At 46.9% G+C, this 23354-nt stretch overlaps 2 protein-coding genes across 2 annotated transcripts; both read left to right on the top strand.

Moving 5' to 3' along the window:
* Positions 1-5871: 5871 nt before the first annotated feature.
* RPL26 (ribosomal protein L26) lies at positions 5872-11410 on the top strand. The gene is made up of 4 exons (XM_061175280.1): positions 5872-5936; positions 6761-6933; positions 8069-8209; positions 11239-11410. The coding sequence occupies exons 2-4, from the start codon at positions 6766-6768 to the stop codon at positions 11365-11367; spliced, it is 438 nt and encodes a 145-aa protein (XP_061031263.1). The 5' UTR covers positions 5872-5936; positions 6761-6765; the 3' UTR covers positions 11368-11410.
* Positions 11411-12184: 774 nt separating this feature from the next.
* Positions 12185-18342, top strand: KRBA2 (KRAB-A domain containing 2). Its single transcript, XM_061176855.1, is given in 3 exon segments — positions 12185-12588; positions 15488-15696; positions 16681-18342. Coding segments are annotated over 3 exon segments (1869 nt in total). The 3' UTR covers positions 17937-18342.
* The last annotated feature ends 5012 nt before the right edge of the window (positions 18343-23354 follow it).

Here is a 23354-nt window from a genome sequence, read left to right on the forward strand (position 1 = left end):
GGGGAAAGAAGTAGCGCCCTCTTACCTAGTTCCTAAAAGCCTGTAGTGGTGGTCATTTGGGGACCATTAGGGGATGGGATCCACCTGCAGGGGATATTGGGACACAGGGAGGGTTGATTTAATGCACTTATGGGCTTCTTCTTTTCAAGACTAGAGAACATAGGTGCTATTGGGGGAGGTACAGGTGGATTCATGGGAAAAATGTTTATTATAGGAATTAAAATGTTAAATTTACAAAGACTCTACTGAGTCAGTTTTAACCACAGCCAGGCTGCTTCGAACAGTGTCATGAATTTCTGGGGACCTGCTTTTAGCCTTTTCAGATTCTGTTGTGTTTGCCAAAAGTTAATTTCGAAATACCTGTAGTGTTTCCATATTGTTCAGTCGTGACTTGTAGATGGCACTTCTTTTATTTTCAAAGAATGTCAAAAGCTATATATTTTCTCAAAGATTCCAGACACCTTGTAAATGCATGTGGGAAGCGCTGAGCTTGGACTTTTAGAATAATTCATTTTAAATGAAAAAGACCATCCGAAAACACAAATGCAAATGGCTCTTAAACATTTACTCAGCCACACTTGTGAAAGGAATGCAAATTACAATTCTGCTGGCATCCCATTTTTCACCTATTAGCTTGTCTAAACTCACCCTGCTGCCAACGTTGAGGGAAGCAAGTGAGGTTGGTAGGAAGGGATACTGATAAAACCCCTAGGAGGGGAAATTTGATATTATCTATCAAATGTCCACTTTGACCCAGCAGTTCCCATTCTAGAAAGGGATCTGACAGATACACTTGCATATTGCGGTATTGACATATGTAATTGCAGTGTTGTTCCTAAAAACAAAGAATTGGGAAAACCCTACATGCCAGTCAGAAGGGGCTGGTTGTGTAACTTAAGATGCAGGAACTGTCATGCAGCTGTAAAAAGAACAAGGAAGGACCTGCAAACTGACTCTGAAAGTCTCCAAGATCCAGTGGCCGATGGGCAGAGGCAAGGTGTGGAACGCTGGGTATCCGATACTACCACCTGTGTAGAAAGTGGGGGAATAAGAATTTACTTTCCGGGACTTCCCTGGTGTCCAGTGGATAAGAGTGCGCTGAGAATGGACTTGAGGACACGGGGAGGGGGAAGGGTAAGCTAGGACGAAGTGAGAGAGTGGCATGCACTTATAAATACTACCAAATGTAAAATAGCTAGCTAGTGGGAAGCAGCTGCATAGCCCAGGGAGATCAGCTCGGTGCTTTGTGACCACCTAGAGGGGTGGGATAGGGAGGGTGGGAGGGAGGCGCAAGAGGGAGGAGATATGGGGATATATGTATACATAGAGCTGATTCACTTTGTTATACAGCAGAAACTAACACACCATTGTAAAGCAATTATACTCCAATAAAGATGTTAAAAAAAAAAAAAAAAAAAAAAAGACTGCGCTTCCACTAGAGGGAGCACGGGTTCGATCCCTGGTCAGGGAACTAGATCCCACATGCCGCGTGGCGTGCCCAAAAAAATAAAAAAGAATTTACTTTCTGATTTGTGCGTAAAGCAATTGGGAATATTCAAAAAAAAGCTAGTAAGAGTGGTGAACTGTGGATGGGGATGAGAAAATGATGGAATGGGAAGGGAACTTCTCCCTTTACCTTTGGTGATTTGGGATTTTTGAACCAAATAAATGTAGGTATTATTCAAACATTAAATTGAAACATTATATTAGAAGCTAAAGATATCTGCAGTGTACACACTTGTTGCCTGGTGAGGAGTCGGCCCCAAGAACATCTGCGAGCCGCCAGGCTGCTCGTCCTGTGGTTCCAGAGCGTCAGCTGATGTGTCTCGTTCGAGGTATGACATCTTAGGCTTAACAGGCACCCAGGAAGGAAGGTAGAAAGTTTAATATTCTCAGCGTTCCTAAGTTCCTATGGATTTCTTTGGGCCCCGCCACTTAGTGTGCTCATTTTGATTCCCTCTTTCTCGTTTTTTTTTTTGGCCGCGCTGCGCGGCTTGTGGGATCTTAGCTCTCCGACTTCCCAGGCCCCTGGCAGTTAGAGTGGGGAGTCCTAACCCCTGGACTGCCAGGGAATTCCCTGTTCTGATTCCCTCTTCTCTATCCTTCCTTTTCTTTCTCAAATAAAATCTTTCGCTTTAAGCAACCACCCTGGGGTCAGGGCACTACAGGAAGATAACATATATAGACAGATAGGTAGATAGGCAGACGGATGCCCCGAGGTTAAACATAAACTGTCACTCCTCTCTTTCTCCCCTTGTCCAGAGGCATCCCCCCGCCTTTACACTCACACACAGGCTCTCACACTCACACACTCACTCCCTTTGCCACCTCCCATTATAATAACCTTTAACTCTCATACACAGTCTAGGCCGACCCAGCGTGCCGAAGGATCCATACTTCACTGGCGGGCCCCAGGCCAGGGCTGCCAGGAGCCTGGGCAGGCACATCAGAGACCTCTCTGCCCCTCGGCCCGTGACCTCTGCCCTCAGTGAAGCCTGAGGCAGCCGAGGGCAGCTCTTCTGCAATCACCACTTCTCTCTCTGACCTTCACAATCCAAATGTCCTTTTTTGACACAAAATAAAGTCTTGGCCCACCCTCTCAACTTGTCACGTTGCTTCATCCTCCTCAAACCCAGAACAAAGGAACGCCACAACTAATTCTCAACACAAACTACTGGCAGTTCCTACAAGCAGTGCTGGTGCAGGCCTCTGGGCTCTCGTTTGGGCAGTTCCCTCCACCTGGAACACGCTTCCCCCGTTGTCTACCTGGAAAACTCCTACCTAGCTTTCCAGAAACAGTTCATGGGTTACCTATAAAACCTCCCCCAACCCTTACCTTGGTTAGAATTGGCCACACCTATGCTGTGTCCCCCGCTGCATCCCACCATCTTCCCGAGACACTTTATAATGCGTGTTTGTTGACAAGTCCGTCTCCTCCTTCTAGACAATGTGCTCCTTGACGAGAGGCTAGATCTTAACTGATCTTGCTAAGATCATACCAAGTGTCTGGCACAGAATTTAGAAAAGAGTCGAAGCTGGATAAATATTTGAAGAATGCATGAGTGAGGGAATGAATGGATGAACAAATGAACAAGTGAACAAGTAAACATGATGGTTTGTTGTCCAGAAAAAAAGTTTAGTCCAGGGATGTAGGCATGAAGTCTGGATAATACCTACTTTGGTGTGTCTTAGGGCTACACAAAGACCACCCTCAAAATGACCCTAAGGAGCCAATTTAAAAGGACTCACGTGGGGACTTCCTTGGAGGTCCAGTGGTTAAGACTCAAAAAAAAAAAAGGAGTCACGTAAGAATGTGGAGAGAGGGCAGCCAGGCGAGGTGGCCAGAGGTTCATGTAGGGTGGAGCCATGACGCCCAACAGACACTTGTGAAGATAAACAGACTGTATGACTAGGCTAGCAGTCATCTGCATCTGTGGGTACAATTTCCAACAATCTTCACACTGTATAAAGTGGTTATGCTTCCACATGGTGGGTGGGCTGGAGTTTAATTTCGATGACTCTGTGTTGGATGGAGGGAGGGAGGCCTGAGAGGCTTGGGTGACAGCAGAGAATGATGGGGAGGCTGAAGAAACAGAGAGGACCTTTGTGGGAAGAGAGAAAGATGATGGGGAGGCCTGAAGAAGAGGCGATTAAGGAAACTAGTAAAGACAATAAGAGGAAAGAGAAGGTGAAGACCAGAAAGGAAGGCAGGAGCCTTCAGCAGCTCCCTATGACTTTCAGCGTCCAAATCAAACTCAGCTCAACCCCAGAGCCCCATGGGCTCCTCTCTGAATCCCTCTCATGCCAAGCACAGGGACCTGGCACCTGGTGACAGTGTGTCATGGGCTTCACACCTCCACGCCTTCCCTCAAGCTATTCCCTCTGCCTCCTGGAGCTAATTTTAACATTCCTCAAAAGTCACTAAAGGGTGACTTCACCCCAGGTCTTCCCGGACCCCAGAGTTCTCTTCTCTTCCCGAAGCACCCAGGCACCAAGGACAGCCAGGCTCAGCGAGCACTTCTCTGGGGTCCTGTGGTTGTTGGATTTTGTTGTTTATCTCATCTCTTAGACAGTGAGCTTCCTGCAGGCAGAAACTTTGACTAATTTCCTTTTGTAGCTCCAGGGTGCAACCTGGCTGGCCCATGAAAGATGTTCCATAAACATCTGTTGAAAAGAATTGCAGCAGAAGAATTCTGCTCTCACTGAATTTTTGAATAACAAATAAAATCCGGGGCTATATCTTCACAGCATATTTAAGAACACAACTATTTTTAAATCATGAAAACACATGTTCTTGACTGACTCCACTCTGGGCCCTCAAGGATATGGTTTCTCACTCTCTGACTTGACCCCAGTGGGTTCCTACAAATTGGGACCATATAGGGAATTATCAGAAGGGGCTGGGAAGCCAACCTGCACGGGTTCGTCTATAACCTATGGGTTCTGTATAACCTTGCACGAGCTCCTCTCACTTCTCTGTGGCTCAGGGTCCTCATCTGTAAAACGGGACAACAATACCAGGATGGCAAGGCTATTTGGTGGATTAAAGGAGCTAAAAAGGCAGCGAGTAGAAGAGTGTCCCTAAGACTCTGCAAGCTTACTACGTCTTAAGTATCATGAAACGTGTCTTCCCCTAGTATGACACCTGTGTTACTCATTCAACAGAAACCGATCGCTTACTAGGTGCGCGGCCAGGCACGCGGCGGGAGTTCACCCCGCACTGCAATCCTTCTTCAGGAGAGCGCACCCCCTTGCCCTGCTTCCATCAGATCCTGAACTAAATGAGAGCAGGCAGTAAAATTAAGAAAAGGGCACAGTGGGGCTTCCCTGGCGGCACAGTGGTTAAGAATCCGCCTGCCAGTGCAGGGCACACGGGTTCGAGCCCTGGTCCGGGAAGATCCCACATGCCGCGGAGCAACTAAGCCCGTGCTCCACAACTACTGAGCCTGACGCTCTAGAGCCCGTGAGCCACAACTACTGAAGAGCGCGCACCTAGAGCCCGTGCTCCGTAACAAGAGAAGCCACCGCAATGAGAAGCCCGCGCACCGCAACGAAGAGTAGCCCCCGCTCACTGCAACTAGAGAATGCCCGCGTGCAGCAGTGAAGACCCAACGCAGACATAAATAAATAAATAAAATTTATTTAAAAAAAAAAAAGAAAAGAAAAGGGCACAGTTCTCTACGTGGAAAGGCTTCCTCACGCCGCGCTCCTTCAAAGTATGGTCTCGGACCAGCACCCTCGGCATCACCTGGGAGTTCGTTAGAAACGCGGGTTCAGACCCACTTCCGCGGGGTCGGGGGCGGACCCGCGGTCCCAGTCCTCGGAAGGCCCCTCGCCGGCGGGAGCCGAATCTCGGGCGGGCCCCGCGGAGCAGTCAGCACACACAGCGGTGCTGGGGCGGCTGCGGGCGCCGGGCTGGAGCTGGTTACCTGTCAGGCACACTCGACAAGCCCACGCCCTCGGCCCGGGATGTCCAGGTAACCGAGGTGACCGGCCAGCCGGAGTCCTAGCGCCACCTGGCGGTCAAATATAGGACCTGCCCTTTCCCGGCTAAGGGAGTACCCGCTGCCTGCTGTTCGAGAGTGAAGGGACACGGGTCCCTGGGGCCGCTCGCTCCCTCAACACCCGCCGGGGCAGTCAGACCCCAAGCAGCCCCCGCCACCTGCCCGGGAACCACCGTTCCCAGACGACGCAGCTGCAGAACCCAGAGCTCCCACGGGAGGCACCAGGACCTGGAGAAGGGTTTTGCAGTTCCCCTCCGAGCCACGAGATGACGCCAGTTATCAACTTCTTTCCCAGTTTTCCCTCCGCGTTCAAACTCTGCGCCTCTCTCGCTCCAAGAAACATCGGTCTCGCGAGATCGCTCGGAAACTTACAAAACCGGAAGCTGTGTGTGGCTCTCTTCCCTTTTGTGGCCATCGCTGGATCGCTAGCGGGTGAGTTTGCCGGGACAACGCGTATAATCCGCAGCCATCCGTTCACGGGCCTGGTGTATCTCGACCCCGGGGGCCCCGATACTGTTCCGGTGGCCGAGTAGCAGCCGGGAAGGGGGGGGCCAGGATGGTCTCGGCCTGTCTTTCTCCTAGCTCAAGGACCGCCGGGGTGGGGAAGGGAAGAGGAAAGAAGATTTGGGGACTTGGAAACGGGAGCTGAAGGGGAGGCAGCTGAAGGGGAGGGAGCCTATGGTGATGGAGTCTAGTCTGGACAGTGTAGTTTCCTAAAGAATGGTCTCAAGATAGCTTCTTGTTAAATATACCGAACTTTCAGACGGCGCTCGCCCATTGTAAGGCTTTTTGGACCCGAGTTCTGTGCATTTTCCAGGTTCGGGATGAGGGCCTGATTTCATTCATTTGGGATGGGGCTAAACGTGTTCACGCTCAAGTTCGTACATTAACGTTGGTTGGTCTTTCTAAAACGTGATGTGATGTTTGAATTGTCAGTCTGCTTTGCCCTAATTCAGCGGAAATATAAGTCCTGTTTTAGCTTGCTTACGCAGTAGTTATGCAGTTTGAGTGTGTAAACAAAAAGTTTAATTACAACAGCTGTGTTGGTAATGAAACGTTCTTCTGTTCCATAAGCAAATACAGAAAACATCCCAGTAAAGCAATTCACTACAAGCAGTTTTTGATGGAGTTAAAGAATGTGACAGCTTTTGTGAGCATTCTAAACTTTCAAGATGAAATTGTTGCAGTTACTTGTTTGTAAACTGAGTGAGATTTGGTCATTTAAGGGTTTACACCTCTTTTAACTTTTTATTTAGCCGAAATGAAGTTCAATCCCTTTGTGACCTCTGACCGAAGCAAGAACCGGAAAAGGCATTTCAATGCGCCTTCCCACATTCGCAGGAAGATTATGTCTTCCCCTCTTTCTAAAGAGCTGAGACAGAAGTACAATGTCCGATCCATGCCCATCCGGAAGGATGATGAAGTTCAGGTATGTGCCGGGTTCAGGTCATCTTGGCGAATATCCCGCACATTAGGCATAGACGATGGATTGCATTCTGAGAGTGATACATCTGAGACACTGGCTCCCAGAACAGGACTGCAAAAGGAGTTGAGCTGGGGACTAAACAAAAAGTATGCTGCTTTCTTCACCTTTACACTTTGGTGAAAATCAATTGTCTCAAGCATCAGATGCAGTCTTAATGAAACAGAAGAAAGGGGGTTTGGAACCAGAATCTTAGTTTGGAGTTATCTTTTTCTGGGTATGTTTGGGCATTGGAGAGGCATTTGAGGACCAGTAAACAATTCTGTGTCTGAATCAAAATCCAAATATAGGTTACAACTGAGCTGTAGTTTCATATGATTGTTTGAGAGTACCAGTAAATAACGTATCAGATCTATTTAAGTGAAAATTTCTATTCATGTTTCTTAGCTGTAACTTGCAGCTAGTGATTAAGATTCAAGCAGTCTCTAAAGCAGCTTACATGTTACCAGCATTTCATGACATGAATAGCCATTTGTCGCTCCTGTGCTGGTGCTAAAATTGCCAGTAGGTTTCGGAGGCAGCCTTCTCTGCTTTCTGTGACTGGGAAGAAACATCTGTTCAGAAGCACTTTGGCAAGCTGAGGATCGTTGGGACTCCCGGGTACAGAACGACGTTAGTTAACCTCAGGGAAAGAAGTGGCATGTTCCCTTAAATATTAGCTGCTGCCCACTCTTTGGCACTTAGTTGGGCCCTTTAATGGGTTGTGAATTTAATATTTATGGCCTGTTGTTCCCTTTGAGATGGAGTGACAGTTTCCTTGTCAACTTGGTACAAAAAACCAAGGTGGGCTTGTTCCTCGTTTTTAACCTTTTAACAAGCCCACCACTGCTGGTGGATCATCAGTTGTAGGATGCCCTGTCCATCACTGTAGATTTATATGGAGCACAGTTTATTTCCAGGTTAACTGAAGCCAGAGATAGAATTATTGGCACATTTCCATTAATGATTAGGTCTTTCAAAATTGGAAGATCCTGTATATCTGATAAAGTGAATGGTGTTTACCTGATTCATAGGTTTCCTGATTTTCAAGTTTAATATTCTTTTAACCACATACATCTTTTATTTTTGAATTTGCATTTAGGTTGTACGAGGGCACTACAAAGGGCAGCAAATTGGCAAAGTAGTCCAGGTTTACAGGAAGAAGTATGTCATCTACATTGAACGAGTGCAGCGGGAGAAGGCTAATGGCACAACTGTCCATGTGGGCATTCACCCCAGCAAGGTGGGTGTTTTTAAGAATGCTTGAGAGGGGAGAAGGAAATTTTAACAGTTATTCTGTATGTGTATTTAATGTACCTTGTCCTTAAAAGCTATTAGTAAGCTGATCGATCAATCTAAAAATGAATAGATCTTAAAATCTAGGAAATTGGGTAATTTTTAGATGATATGGAGCTGATACCCTGTGTATTAACTAGAATTGAGTAAACAGTAAGGCACATTTACAGCCCTGCAAAGTAGGTATTAAGTCATTTGCAGATGAAAAAAATCTAGACCTCAGAGTCTAGATCCCATTGATAGTGGTATCTAAGCCAAAATAGAAGATAATGGTCTGATTCTCATGTCCTGGACTTCAAAGTGAATTCTCCAGTACTGCTGTCTAATTTCTCTCAATTAAAAAAATGTTTAATATAAAGGTAATAAATGTACTTGGTGCCTATTCAAATAATGAGGTGTTCGTTTTTTAAGATCTTGAGTTGGCACCACAAATCTAATCTTCAAACTACAGGGAAGTCGAAAGACTAGTACAGCTGTTGCATATCTTTCACCTAGAATTCACAACTACTATTTTCTTTGCCCTTTTCCCTACCCACCAGTGGATTACAAACATCGTGGCACTTCACCTCTAATTAACTTAAGTATGTATCTCTTAAGAGCGAGGACTTTCCCATTCTTTACTACAGTCTTATTTTTGCCCCCAACTAGATCAGCCGTTGTCAAGGTCACCAATCCAGTGACCGATTCTTAGTGTTTTCTGAACTTAATGCAGCATTTGACACAGTTGATCTCCCTCTTTATGGCTCATCTTCATCTCTTATTCCAGACAAACCTCAGTATCCAGTTGACTAGGTTGCATGTCAACTTAGATATCTAATCAATATCTCAAACCTGACATGTTTAAACTCCTGGTTTTATCCTTGAACCCTCTTACAGTTTGTTACCGTCACTGTGTGTGGCAGCTTTGTCCTGATTGCTCAGGCCAAAATGTCATTATTATTATATACCCCACATCAGTCGATAAGACCTGTTGACTGCTGTCACATTGTATCCAGACATTGTTACCATCAGAGTGGCCTACAAGACTGATCACCAGCTACTTCTTTTTTTTTTTGGCTGCGTTGGGTCTTCCTTGCAGCACGCAGGCTTTCTCTAGTTGTGGCGAGTGGGGCTACTCTTCGTAGCGGTGTGCGGGCTTCTCATTGTGGTGGCTTCTCTTGCTGCAGAGCATGGGATCTAGGTGCACAGGCTTCAGTAGTTGCAGCACATGGGCTCAGTAGTTGTGGCTCGTGGGCTCTAGAGCGCAGGCTCAGTAGTTGTGGCGCACGGGCTTAGTTGCTCCGCGGCATGTGGGATCTTCCCGGACCAGGGCTCGAGCCCGTGTCCCCCGCAGTGGCAGGTGGATTCTTAACCACTGCGCTACGCTGCGTTGGGTCTTCATTGCTGTGTGCGGGCTTTCTCTAGTTGCGGCGAGCGGGGGCTACTCCTTGTTGTTTCGGTGGCTTCTCTTGTTGTGGAGCACGGGCACTAGGCGCGCGGGATCCAGTAGTTGTGGCACGCGGGCTCAGTAGTTGTGGCTCGTGGGCTCTAGAGCACAGGCTCAGTAGTTGTGGCTCACGGGCCTAGTTGCTCCGTGGCATGTGGGATCTTCCCGGGCCAGGGCTCGAACCCGTGTCCCCTGCATTGGCAGGCAGATGCTTAACCACTGCGCCACCAGGGAAGCCCTACCAGCTACTTTTTTTTTTTTTTTTTTTTTTAATAAATTTATTTGTTTATTTATTTTTCGCTGTGTTGGGTCTTCGTTTTTGTGCGAGGGCTTTCTCTAGTTGCGGCGAGCGGGGGCCACCCTTCATCGCGGTGCGCAGGCCTCTCACTATCGCGGCCTCTCTTGTTGCGGAGCACAGGCTCCAGACGCGCAGGCTCAGTAGTTGTGGCTCACGGGCCCAGTTGCTCCGCAGCATGTGGGATCTTCCCAGATCAGGGCTCGAACCCGTGTCCCCTGCATTAGCAGGCGGATTCTCAACCACTGCGCCACCAGGGAAGCCCCCAGCTACTTCTTGATGTCACCTTATTCCACTCTCTTGTGTTCTAGTCCACTGTCCTCTTTACTGTTCCACAGCCATGCTACTCAGTGTGTCTGCTGGTTGGCAGCATCACCTGGCAACTTCATAGAATTGTACATTCTGTTCCCAGGTCTACTGAAGCAGAATTTAGGGGTGGGACCCAGGGGTCTATTTTAACAAGCCCTCCAGACACACTCAAATTTGAGAAACACACCTGTTAAACTTAGAAGTTCTTCTGCCTCTGGACTTTTGTGCTTGCTGTTCTGTTTGGAATACTCTACCCCCTCTTATCAGGTCTCTGTTCAAATATAGACCTTTCCGTGAGGCTTTGCCTGATCTCAATATGATTTAGCCCCTGTCCTCCAGCATTCCATCTCATATTAGATATAATCTCCATGGTGGTGGAGATTGTCTTTTGGTCGCTGTGCTATATTTCCAGACCTTGGTCAGTGCTGTCTTTGCCTTCCCTCACCTTCCTTCCTAAGACTAAAATTTATCATAATCTGGGTGTCTTTAGTGACAGATCTGTTGGAGTAAGGTCTGTTCTGTGACTTCACTAAAGGTTTTGCAGGTTGAAGCATGTGTGAAGGCTACATTTAATTTCCAACCTTGTGGTATTAACGTTACTATAGAAACAAAAATGTGTATGACTTTGTTAGCTTATAAAACTGAGATGAGAGGAGTGAAATAGTTGAAACGTTTTGCAGTAGAAAAAGAAGCTGATTTTATAATAAAGCACAGAAGAGGATGTGAGAAGAACCACCAGTGCCACATTGCCTTCTCCTTTGTTGGCTGAGCATTAGTGAACATTTAAGCCAGGTTTTGGGGGTAAAGAATCATTTCTGGCACTTCACAGTGTTTAGGTGTCCACTCCCACAGGTGAGGGGAATGGCACTGAATGTTGGGCCTTCCCACGTGTTCTGTGTTGGTAACTGTTTAAAGCTCACGAGCATTTTTTCTTATTTGTCTGCAGGTGGTTATCACCAGACTAAAACTGGACAAAGACCGCAAAAAGATCCTCGAACGTAAAGCCAAATCTCGCCAAGTAGGAAAAGAAAAGGGCAAATATAAGGAAGAAACAATTGAGAAGATGCAGGAATGAAGTAATCTTGTATACAACTTTCATTAAAAACTGTTAAAATGAAGAGTCTTTGTGTATGTGTGGTGCTTTGAGACGCTAACTAGATTTCGGTGGGTCAGTTTTCAGGGAAGTTCAGGTTATGTTAGCTATCTAGGTAGGGGCAGACTACCCTTATCTTGTGGCTTGATTCCAGTAATGAAAAGTACTGTTTAGAGAGAGTTGTTTTTTTTAACCAACTTTGAGCATCAGTTCTTTTTTTTTAAATGTATTTATTTTTAGCTGCATTGGGCCTTCGTTGCTGCGCTTGGGCTTCTCATTGGCGGTGGCTTCTCTTGTTGGGGAGCACGGACTCTAGGCGCGCAGGCTTCACGTGGGCTCTAGACCACAGGCTCAGTAGTTGTGGTGCAGGGCTCAGTTGCTCTGCAGCATGTGGGATCTGCCAGGACCAGAGCTCGAACCCGTGTCCCCTGCATTGGCAGGCGGATTCTTAACCACTGCACGACCAGGGAAGTCCCAAGCATCAGTTCTTTAATGATTGAGATGCTTTCTAACAATATTCTGAAATGGGGACTAATAAAATAGTGATTTTCTTTTACAGCAGGCAGCAGCACTTTGGGGTAAAGCTGAATACCCGAGGACCCCCTTTACCACCTTGTTTTCTGCACTGATGTGTGAGTGCTGTTAGACCAAAATGAATCTTTAGCTTACAATCTGAAGCAGAAAGTGCTCACCTAAAATGCAATTTCTCCTAGAGGATTAAGCGATACCGTGCACAGAGTAATTGTTGGCAACACCTTCCTCACTTTAGACTTAAGCATTTAAACGTGTAGGACGATGAATGCGGTTTACCTTCCAGGCTGGAGGCGAGCATGCATTTATCTTGGAGCCTTTACGACAACGTGGGGAAATAGGAGACCAATTTTGCCGCCGCCGGAGACCTGAATTAGTGGCTGGCTTAGCCAAGGTCGCACCTGGGCCGGCCCCAGCTATCACCTCAGTGATCTCACTCACCGCAGCTTCCGCCGAGCACGTTGCAGGCTGGGCAGGACCCCGGAACACAGCCTCCGTAACCAAGAATAGGAGTAAGGTTCCTTACCGCCGCGGCGTCTGCGGAGGGCCCCTCGGGAGGGGCGGGGCTTCCGGCCGGCGCGGAGCCGCTTCCGGCCGGCACGGCCGGCCTCCGCCGCCGCGGGCCCACGCGGGCGGGAGAGGACCGGGCGGCGCGGGCGGACGCGGCCGTGGGTGGGGCGGGCTTCCGACCCTGCGGCCCTGGTGTATTCCTTTTACCTTCCGGACCTCCCTCTCCTGCAAAACCACCCGGATCGGCCTCTCTTCCCGCTGGCCTGGCTCATTCATTTCACTCCTACCCGCGGAGTTGGCCGCCCTCGGAGGAGTGGGCGGGCCTGACTAGCAGGCTGAACCCGCGTGGAGCCTGGCGCGGTGGTGCCGAGACCACGGGACTCAGGACGGCACAAAGGACTTGATGCCCGAACCAGGTTTTCGGGAATAATCGGGAGTTTGTATTGTGGAAGGTGCGGGGACACTGCACTAAGTGCATTATCTGCATTATCACCGAGTCTTCCCAACAACTCGTTGTGATGGAGAGTGGTATTCTCCGCATTTTATAGTTGCGGAAAAGGAAGCCTCAGTAACTTTGCCCAGCCTACTCACACAGTAAATGATAGCGTCAGAAATTGACTTACCATGCCTCTGCAGTGCCTCTCTTCTATACCTGTAAGCCAAGTGCTTGACAAATGCCCTTTGAACATCTTTCGTCTCAGCTCTGTATTCATCGGCTCTCTGAGGGGATACAGCGAGGCAGAAGCCTCAGCCCCTGCCTTCTAGATTTGTACACTTGAACCAGTCGACTGAAAATGCAAAGCGCTCCATGAGTGGTGCGGGCTGTTCAGAGGCGGGAGAGATGGCAGTCAGCTGGAGTGCATCAGGTAGGATGCTGATTTGAGCTGGGTGTGATTTGGAAGAACCTGTTCCAGGTCCGGGACAGCCAAAGCAAAGACTCGCAGGTGGGTGAGGAAGGAAGATCTTTCCAGTTTTCTCTAAACAAGCTCATTTATCAGCCCACCAGCACAGATCACACCAGGAAGTTGGCCATCTTTCTTTGGGGCCCCGTTTCTTTCCTTTTGCTTTAGAACAGGTGTTGAAAACTCAGGTAACTACAGGGGTGGGCAGATAAGGTGAATAGTTAGTAGCTGGCTTAAAGACTGTGGGAAACAGAGTGTAGACTATTTAAAGGGAGTGGCTGCCTCTCCACTCCAGCCAGTTGTTGCCAAGTAGCAAAGCTCCCAGTATGACTGGATCGTTCCATTTTTCATGAAAGCCAGAAATCTAGATTTTTACATGAACTCCCCAGTCTGTAAATATAGGTAAACCATTCAATTTTTAAAGCACAAACACTGGGTAGACTAACCAACATCTGTCTATTAGCCAAATGTGACTCTTGGGCTGTGCTTTAGAATTTCATGGTATAGGGTAAGGACCATTTCTCATATTAAAGACTGAGATTTTTCCATCTTTTGATTATAAACAGTTTCTAGCGTGTCTTCTTCATTCTTTTATAGGATGGAGATGAGGCCTTTCCTTCCCGTGTAGTTCCCTGAAGGGCCTCAAATAGCAGCCAGTGCAGCCAATTTCTGAGAGATGCTGGTTTCAGTGAGAAGTCTGGAAGGTGCTTCTCCTGGATCCCATTGAATATCTTGTGGTTTCAAGTCTCTTCTGAGGACTGTGGGATGATAATACATATTCCTTGGGAAACAAAGCCCCATGTCAATGATTATATGGGACTGGTGGATGAAACAGACTGGTTTATTTACTGCAGGACTTCTCAGAGCCTTTAAAAATGTCAGTTTGCACCGAGGGTCTTGAGCTCAGGCTTAAAGAGCATATTATAAACATTCTGTTTCTTCGATCCTGAAATGCATATTTTTCACCTTTAAAATATCTGGATGTGTGGGCAATTCCCTGGCGGTTCAGTGGTTAAGACTCTATACTTCCATTGCAAGGGGCACGGGTTCAATCCCTGGTTGGGGAACTAAGATTCCGCATGCCGCGCAGTGTGGCAAAAAAAAAAAAAATCTGGATATGTTCATTTAATATAGGGCCTCAGTTTTTCCTCTCAAAGGAAAATTGTCATTATGTCAGTGGTTTTACAGTCAGTAGTGTCTTTAGAATCGGGAATGTTCCATGGTTAACCAGTGATGCCAGTCGAGGGAATTCGAAGCCTTTTTAGTGGAGGACATTCAGGATCTGGAAGCAGGCTCAGCTTAACTGAGACTCTTGCTCAGAGCTTTTAATTGTTTGCATCGGGACTTCCCTGGTGGTCCAGTGGTTAAGACTCCACGCTCCCAATGCGGGGGGCCCGGGTACCATCCCTGGTCAGGGAACTAAATCCCACATGCATGCCACAACCAAGAGCCCGTGTGCCACAACTAAGACCCAGCACAGCCAAACAAATAAATAAATATTAAAATATATATATATTTTTTAAAAAATGTTTCCATCTTTCTCTGCTTCTCAGGATTCTGCCCTACCCCTCAGCTCTTCATGTGATGGCTGGCATCTCGGGGATCTTGTTTTCCTAAGATTATTGGAATTCCTGTGATCATCACATGAACTCTTCCCCTGGCTCATCACCATCCTGTGTTCCAGAGTTGTTCTAACTAAGGAACCTCGGTTTAGACACCTGAGTATCAAGTTCTCTTCCGGAGGAATTCTCCAATCTTGGTGGAGTGTGGACTCCATTTGGGGTATCTCTTTGGCATGATAATCTCCTGACATATCTCTGTGTCCCTAGATGTAATCTTTTCATTTCTGGAAACAGGCCCTGCTGCCTCTATTCAGAACCATCAAGCCTGTACCTGAAAGTGTCTCCCGGCCTTGGAGTGCTCAAGTTCTCTTGGACTCTCTGCTTCATTCTGGAAATATGTGGGCTCCAGCTCAGGCAGTGTCAAAACAGGTCAGGCCTACAGACCTCCCAGGAGGACAAAACCCCTCTTCCCCACCCACGTAGCTGGACTCATCTTGCTGGATATGAGACCTTTCCTCTCCCTCTGTTATCTTTTCTTTGTGTAATACTCACATGACTGACATTCAGTCATGCATGTGGGCACGCCTTTGTTCCCAGTACCTCCACTGTCTCTTTCCCAGTCCTGCTGCAGCTACTCCTTAGCCCAGGACCCAAGACAGAACCGTCCCTGTGGCAGCAGCTGGCATCGTTTCAGGAGGCAGTGACATTTGAGGATGTGACCAGAGATTGGAAGTGTCAAGAGACCTCTTAGAAGGATTGCAGCAGGGACACAATGCTGGACAGTTGCAAGAAGCCAGTCCCTCAGGGTAAGGACTTGTCTTCATTTACTAATCCTGTGTACAATCGATGGGGAAAACCATCATTTAAAAATATCCCAGGAATTCCCTGGCCGTCCTGTGGTTAGGACTCCACGCTTCCACTGCAGGGGATCCGGGTTCGATCCCTGGTCGGGGAACTAAGATCCCCCCCCGCCCTCCCCCGCCAACCCCGCCGCAAGCCACGTGGTGCGGCCAAAAAAAACCCAAAAAAATCCCACCACGTTCTCCTTGAGTCTCCTAAAATGAGGACTGACTCTTCAGCCACAAGAAATTAAGTTGATGGTGGGAAAGCTAAAAAGCCCTCTCTGGTGCTAACTTCAAGTTCACAATTTACTATTGTTATGTGGGTTCCTTCTAGCAACGTTCTCCCATTTATATTATTTTAAAAGGAATGGAGGATGAGATATCAGCCTATTATTGCCTTAGGCATTTCCATTTATCCTCTCCTCTTCAGTTAGCAAAGACAAGTTAATTAGGTTTCACTGTTTGAGCTAACAGTTTTATTATTTACTCTGTTTGCCTAAAGTCAAAAATTACTACATATTTGTATATATATCTTGCTGATTTAAAATTCTGTTGACATGCTCTGGTTTTGAATGGGCCCAGTGGGCCCTCTAGTTATCTTTATTCTTTATTTATTTGGTTGTGCCTGATCTTAGTTGCGGCAGGTGGGCCCCTTAGTTGTGGCATGCGAGCTCTTAGTTGCGGCATGCATGTGGGATCTAGTTCCCTGACCAGGGATTGAACCCGGGGCCCCTGCATTGGGAGCATGGAGTCTTAACCACTGTGCCACCAGGGAAGTCCTTCTAGTTATCTTTATTCTGTTATTGCTTTATACCATTACCTTAGTAATCTTTCTTCCATATGTTCAAAAATCAGATGAAAGAGTTAATGAGGAACTTTGGAGGGAAAGTCTTCCAGATGGAATATCAGCAAATTTAACCTTGTTCTGTTTCTTTCTGCCTTTCTTAGGATCCTTCTTACAGTTCTCCATGATGCCACAGAGAGCCGGAAATGATCCCCCTGGTGTTTCAAATCCAAGTGAAATGGAAAAGGAGATAAGTAACATGAGAGAAAAGTTTCTCATCAGCGTGACAAAGTTAGTGGAAAGCAAAAGTTACAACAGCAAGGTATTTTCCAAAGAAAAGTACTTTCAAACAATAAAGGAAGTGAAAGAAGCTAAGGAGAAGGGGAGGAAGTCATCACGTGATTATCGCCGTGCAGCAAAATATGACGTGATCTCTGTACAAGGCATAGAGAAACTAATAGAGGCTACTCACGGAGAACGAGCTCGAATACGGTATTACGTACACAAGGAAGAGCTGTTTGATATTCTTCACGACACACATCTCAGTATTGGCCACGGCGGGCGGACGCGTATGCTCAAGGAGCTACAAGGAAAATACGGGAATGTCACCAAAGAAGTCATTGTCTTATATCTGACTCTGTGTAAACAGTGCCACCAGAAGAACCCAGTATCCAAGAGAGGCCTCGCGCCCAAGCCCATGCCATTTAAGGACATTGACTCCAGATGCCAAGTTGAAATCCTTGACATGCAGTCAAATGCTGATGGTGAGTTCAAGTTTATTTTATATTACCAGGACCACTTGACCAAGTTTATTATTTTACGGCCATTAAAGGCCAAACAGGCCCATGAGGTGGTCGCTGTCCTGTTGGATATTTTCACAGTTCTTGGTACACCCACCATGTTAGAATCTGACAGTGGCTTGGAGTTCACAAACCAGGTTGTCAATGAGCTCAATGAGGTATGGCCAGACCTAAAGATGGTCCCTGGTAAGTACCACCCTGGCCAAGGCCAGGGCTCCCTGGAGCGAGCAAGCCGTGATGTCAAGAACATGCTAAGTGCCTGGATGCAGAGTAACCATTCACGTCACTGGGCCGAAGGCCTGCGATTCATGCAGATGGTGAGGAATCAGGCCTTTGATGTTTCCTTGCAGCAAAGTCCATATGAGGCGATGTTTGGTTGTAAAGCCAAATTTGGACTCTATTCCTCACACTTACCCCGGGAAACCGTGGCTGTTTTACAAACAGAAGAAGAACTAGAAATTGCTGAAGAACAGCTAGAAAGCAGCCTTTGGATCAGGCAGGAAGAAAGAGCTGAGGTCGGAGCAGACCGATCTGACATGGACGAGGACGTCAATCCCACTCCTCCCGAAGCTGCAGAGCCCAGCACCTCCCAAGGGGCCCCAGGTCTCTTCTGCTGGTGAACAGACACCTGCCTCTGGGCACCGTGTAGCCGCCTGAGAACTGTTGCCAAGGCCCCAGATGAAAGGAATGAAAGCCACACTCTCAGGAAAGCTGTCCATGGTAGTCCTGGCTCACAGGGGGAAAGCAACTGGGGTCTCTGATCTCGGGCTGCCATAAAAAATTACCACAAATGTGGAGGCTTAAAACAACAGCACTTTCTTCTCCCATAGTTCTGGAGGCTTAAGGTCTGAAATCAAGGTGTTGGCAGGGTTCGTCCCTTCTGGAGGCTCTGAGGGAGAATCCATTCCATTCCTTTCTCCTTTGGTGGCTGCCGGCAGTCCTTGCATCCCTTGGCTTAGAGTAGCACAAATCCGGTCTCTGCCTCGTCTGCACATGGGTCTTCATGTGGCCTTCTCCCCTCTGTCTGTCTGTGTGCTCCTTTTCTGTCTCTTACAAGGACACTGTTGGACACCAAATCTATGTGTCGTTGGACTTAGGGCCCATTCTAATTGAGGATGATCTCATCTCAAGATCCTTTTTTTTCAATTAATTTATTACTTTTGGCTGCATTGGATCTTCGTTGCTGCGAGTGGGCTTTCTCTAGTTGCGGCGAGCAGGGGCTACTCTTTGTTGCAGTGTGCGGGCTTCTCCTTGCCGTGGCTTCTGTTGTTGCAGAGCACAGTCTCTAGGTCTGTGGGCTTCAGTAGTTGTGGCACACGGGCTCAGTAGTTGTGGCGCATGGGCTCAGTAGTTGTGGCTCGCAGGCTCTAGAGCACAGGCTCAGTAGTTGTGATGCACAGGCTTAGTTGCTCCATGGCATGTGGGACCTTCCAGGACCAGGGCTCGAACCCGTGTCCCCTGCATTGGCAGGTGGATTCTTAACCACTCTGCCACCAGGGAGGTCCCTCAAGATCCTTAATTTCATCTGTGAAGAACCTTTTTCCAAGTAAGATCACATTCACGGGTGCTAGGAGTTTGGACTTGGACATATCTTTTTTGGGGGCTGCAGTTCTACCAACTACAGTCAGTGGAAGAGTATGTTTGCCTGCAGAACATGAACTGATGGGGTCTGAGGCCTGTAGAGCTGGTGGGACTGCCCTACATATATCTAGTACCTGTTCCTGCTTCTAGACACATAACCCAAAAGATGGGGGCATCAGAGAAGAAGGTGTAGGTGAAGGACAAATAACGAGAAGAAAAGAGATTGATCTAACATGCCCCAGAGATTGCCTGCCCCACCAGGCAATCAAGTTTCCTGCTTCAAGAGAAACCTGATATACCATGCCCGCTCTCAGAATGGCACCCACAGGGATTATTGTGTGATGTGTCTGAAACATATTTTAAAAATAGGTCAAAATTAAGGCATGGCTGGGATTTGGGTCTGAGTCTGCCAGTTTTCTATGCCTCAGGCACAGCACAACATGTATTCTTGGAAAGGGTCAGTGCATTCCAGGAAGTGACCAGTAGCAGGGAAACAACTAAGGGCTCCGGAGCAAAATGCAAAAGTTGGCCTGAGGTCACTGCTCCAACCAGAGAATAATAGAGCGAAGGCCAGTCTGGGTCATAGTTCAGAGTAAAGGGAAGAGTAATGCCCAGGATCTGTGCACTGCTGTATTCTCAAGGCCTGGAACAGTACCTAGCCCATCGGCGGTGTTCAGTAAGGATTTGTTGAGTGAGCAAATGATTCTTCAGAGATGGACACTGGGAAGGAGAAGGGGCCTGCAGTCCCTTATTCTCCCGTTCATTCTTCCTGCATATCCTAGAGCCATCTCAAAACCATTCTTATTGCCCCTGGCGCTGGTTTCCTCTTCTGAAAGAGGCAAGAACAGTCCTGATGCTGCCTACCTCATGGGGTCATTGTGAAAGACAGTGAGATAATGCATGTGAAGTTCTAGATGTGAGTTGTCCTTGCTATCAGCAGATCTTATCCTCCTTGTGAGAGTTGGAGATCTCTGTCCGTTGCTATTCCTTTGCTGATTAAACAGTGTTAAGCTGGATATCCAGGAAGGCTGCATTATTATTAGAAAGGAGATGATATCACTTTCCAGCTTGTTTGGGGAGACCAGAATCTTGCTCTGTCCTTGGCCAGCACCTCACGTTCCATCCTTTCTGTATCACTCAGGCTAGCAGGGCCTTGGAGGCCCAACTTGACTGATGGTGCCAGCCCTCCCCCCATGCTGACTTCCTGGTTGCGGAGCAAACCAGGAACCACATCATCAACTCGTGTGGGTGAGAGGTGAGATGAGGCACGACACTACTGCCTTTCCCAGCGGGTGGCCACAAATAACCTAGGTTTCCGGAGCTGCTGCATCAGTCTTCCTCCTTTGCTCCTTAGGGTTGGCAGTGGAGAGAGCTGGAGTGGACACCTAGACCCAGTCCAGCCTTACTCTGCATTAACACATTTCAGCATCTGGAACAGAACTGATTGCTTTCAATTTGCATATATATTTTGTCCACCTAACGTTTTTTAAATGTAAAAAATTAATTGCCATCACTTTCAAAACAGAAGATTTCATATAAAAATCTGGATGTCCAGCACCTCTTGAAAACTTGGAAGATCTGGCCCCCCGCATTTTTGCAGGGCAGCAGAGGACCAAGTGGTAACCCCCAGGAGGCAGGCCTGCGTTCTACACTTGGCCACCTTCTGGGCCATTCCAGTATTTTTGCATATGCATTTCTGTGGCCTGTTGCTAAAGAAAGGCAAATGAAGTCAGAATGTGAATAAAGGCCAGAAAGAGACCCATGCCTCTAGGAATTTATGACAAAAGGGGCATTTCACAACTGGGAGGGGTTGTATTATTCAGTTAATGGTGCTGGTCAATTATACCTCAATTAAAAAAAAATAACGGTGCTGGATCATATAGCTATCCAACTGGAAAAAAATGAAGTCTGATCCCTAAATATAAAAAACAAAACTAAAAAATATTGGGGAAAAAGGAGATTTGGGGGATCTTAGAATGGAGAAGGCCATAAAAGAAAAGGTTACTATACTTGGCTACATAAAAATTTTAAATATCTATGAAAAATAATACCTTTAAAAAAGTGAGAAAAGGTAAATGACAGGCTGGAAGAAAATATTTGCAACATCTAAAACAGACATAAGGGACTGTCAACAAAAAAAATGCATATCCTAAAAGTTGAGAATTATGGTTTATTCAGCAGACTTACTGAGGAGTTAAGCCCAGGATACAGCTTCTCAGATAGCTCTGAGGGACTGGTCCAAAGAGGTAAGGGAGGAGCCAGGATATATAGCAGTTTTTGCAAAAAAAAAAAAAGAAAAACCCAAAACAGGTAATCGAACATCAAAAGATTACTGCTAATTTTTTTTAAAAAACAGACATCTCAAGTTAATGAATTTAGCACTTTTCTATATATGGGAAGATGCAAGAGTCTGGGCTTATTGAAATTATTCCTTTGATATGCATCTTAACTAGCGACCAGTATCCTGTTTTTCTCCATCCTGAATCTCCTCAGGGTGCGCAGTCGTGGGCAGCTGCAGGGACTCATGACTTGATGGTCACAACATCCTTTGTTTACTGATATTGCAGGCGACATTCTTTGTCCACAGAACCTAATTTTTAAAAGAGCCACTTACAAATTAATGAGAAGAACAGCCAATAGGAAAGAGCAGAGGTTAACTGCAGAAGAAAAACAGGTAGCTGTGCCTTGGTGCAGCTGTGGTGGGATGGAAGTGCACTGGACTTGTAATCAGATCAGGGCTGTCCATTTATATGAAACAGATTCAAGTTATTTGAGGGTTTCTATTTTTTCTGCCATGCATGGGGGAGAGGAGAAAAATGTGTAGTGATACTGTCTTGTTTTAACAGATATCTGACTGATAAGCAACTACAGTAACGGTTATACTCTATTCAGGACAGCAGTTTTCATTTCCTGGGGCTGCTGTAACCAACTGAGTGGCACAAAAATTTATTGTGTCACAGTTCTGGAGGTCATAAGTCTGAGACCAAGATGTCAGCAGCGTTGGTTCCTTCTGAGTGCTGTGAGAAAGAGTCTGTTCCAGGCCCCTCTTTTAGCTTCTGGCGGCCTCAGGTGTTCCTTGGCTTGTAGATGACATTCTCCCTATGTCTTCACATCATCTTCCCTCTGTGCGTCTCTGTCTCTGTGTCCAAATTTCCCCTTAGCATAGTGGATTAGGGCCCACCCTTAATGACCTCACTTTAACTTGATCATCTGCAGAGACCCCATTTCCAAATAAGGTCATATTTACAGGTACAGGGCAGGGGATGGGGGTTAGGACTTCAGCATCTTTGGGGTGACACAGTTCAACCCATATAGCAGCAGCCAATCAGTATGACAGTTTTTTAAGAGGTAGTTTTTATGAGGTATGGCAACAATTTCCAAAGTCTTAGAAGACTTACAAAAGCCCCCTGTTTAAATGACACTTACAAGGGCAGATTTATTTTAACAGAAAACAGAAGAAATGAGTTACCAGTTACAAACATTCATACAAATCTCCAATATCAATTCTTGAGAAAGACCTTAATTTAATACCTTGTCCCACTAGATTATTTGGCTTTGTTTTGTTTGTTTTGGCGGGGTCCTAGCCACTGTACTGCCAGGGAATTCCCCTTGGCTTGGTTTTAAAATGCAGAACAGTGTCTCTCCTTCCCCATCGTCCGCAGGAGAGAGGGAATGTTGCCATATCTTTCTGAGGCTCCTTTTGTTAATTATGAAGACTTACATTTTTTAAGGCTAATCTCTGGAATTCTGTTATGTGGCCTATGGAACTCAATTTTACTAGGAAAAGTAAATGGAGAATGGGCTAAAGATGATTTGACTTAACAGTGAAGCGAGGATCCTGCAGCAATTTTTTCCCACAGGCTCAAGCCTGTAAACTTGATACATAACCTTGAACAAATCCCCTGAGCTCAAAGCTCGCCTGTAAAATGGGGATGATGATAATAATAATCCCAATTGTGATAAGGTGTGTGAGAGAGGATGGGCATGGGGGAGGGGCTTATTTTCCCTCCAGTGTAGGGAGCTTTCACAGAGCTCCGTCTCTACCCAGGATGGTCGACCAGCCAAACTAAGGCAAGTCCTTTCCTCCAAAAAAAAAAAAGAGATTTGGAGGCAGGAAAGCAGCCAACGTGGGCAAGTCCTATTCGAGTCCATGCTGGACTGGGTCCTCCCTCCTGGCTTCTGCCACTGGCACAAGGTTCAGTGCCCTCTGCCTATTCACACGTCCAGCCACATTCCAAGCCACAGGCCCGTCCTGGAGCCGTGGGTCAGGACACACTCAGCCCTTCAAGGTTGAATGCACCTCGGTTCTCCATCTGCCCCCGGGGTGGTTCAGGAGTGCAGTGGACAGAGCAACTCTGGTTTTCAAACACACTTCTGCTGTGGTCAGAACACTTCACATGAGATTTACCCCCCTTAACAAACTTGAAGTGTATTGTTGACTGTAGGCGGAGTGTTGT

Source organism: Eubalaena glacialis, chromosome 19 (genome assembly GCF_028564815.1).
Source record: "Eubalaena glacialis isolate mEubGla1 chromosome 19, mEubGla1.1.hap2.+ XY, whole genome shotgun sequence".
Classification (NCBI taxonomy): domain Eukaryota; kingdom Metazoa; phylum Chordata; class Mammalia; order Artiodactyla; family Balaenidae; genus Eubalaena; species Eubalaena glacialis.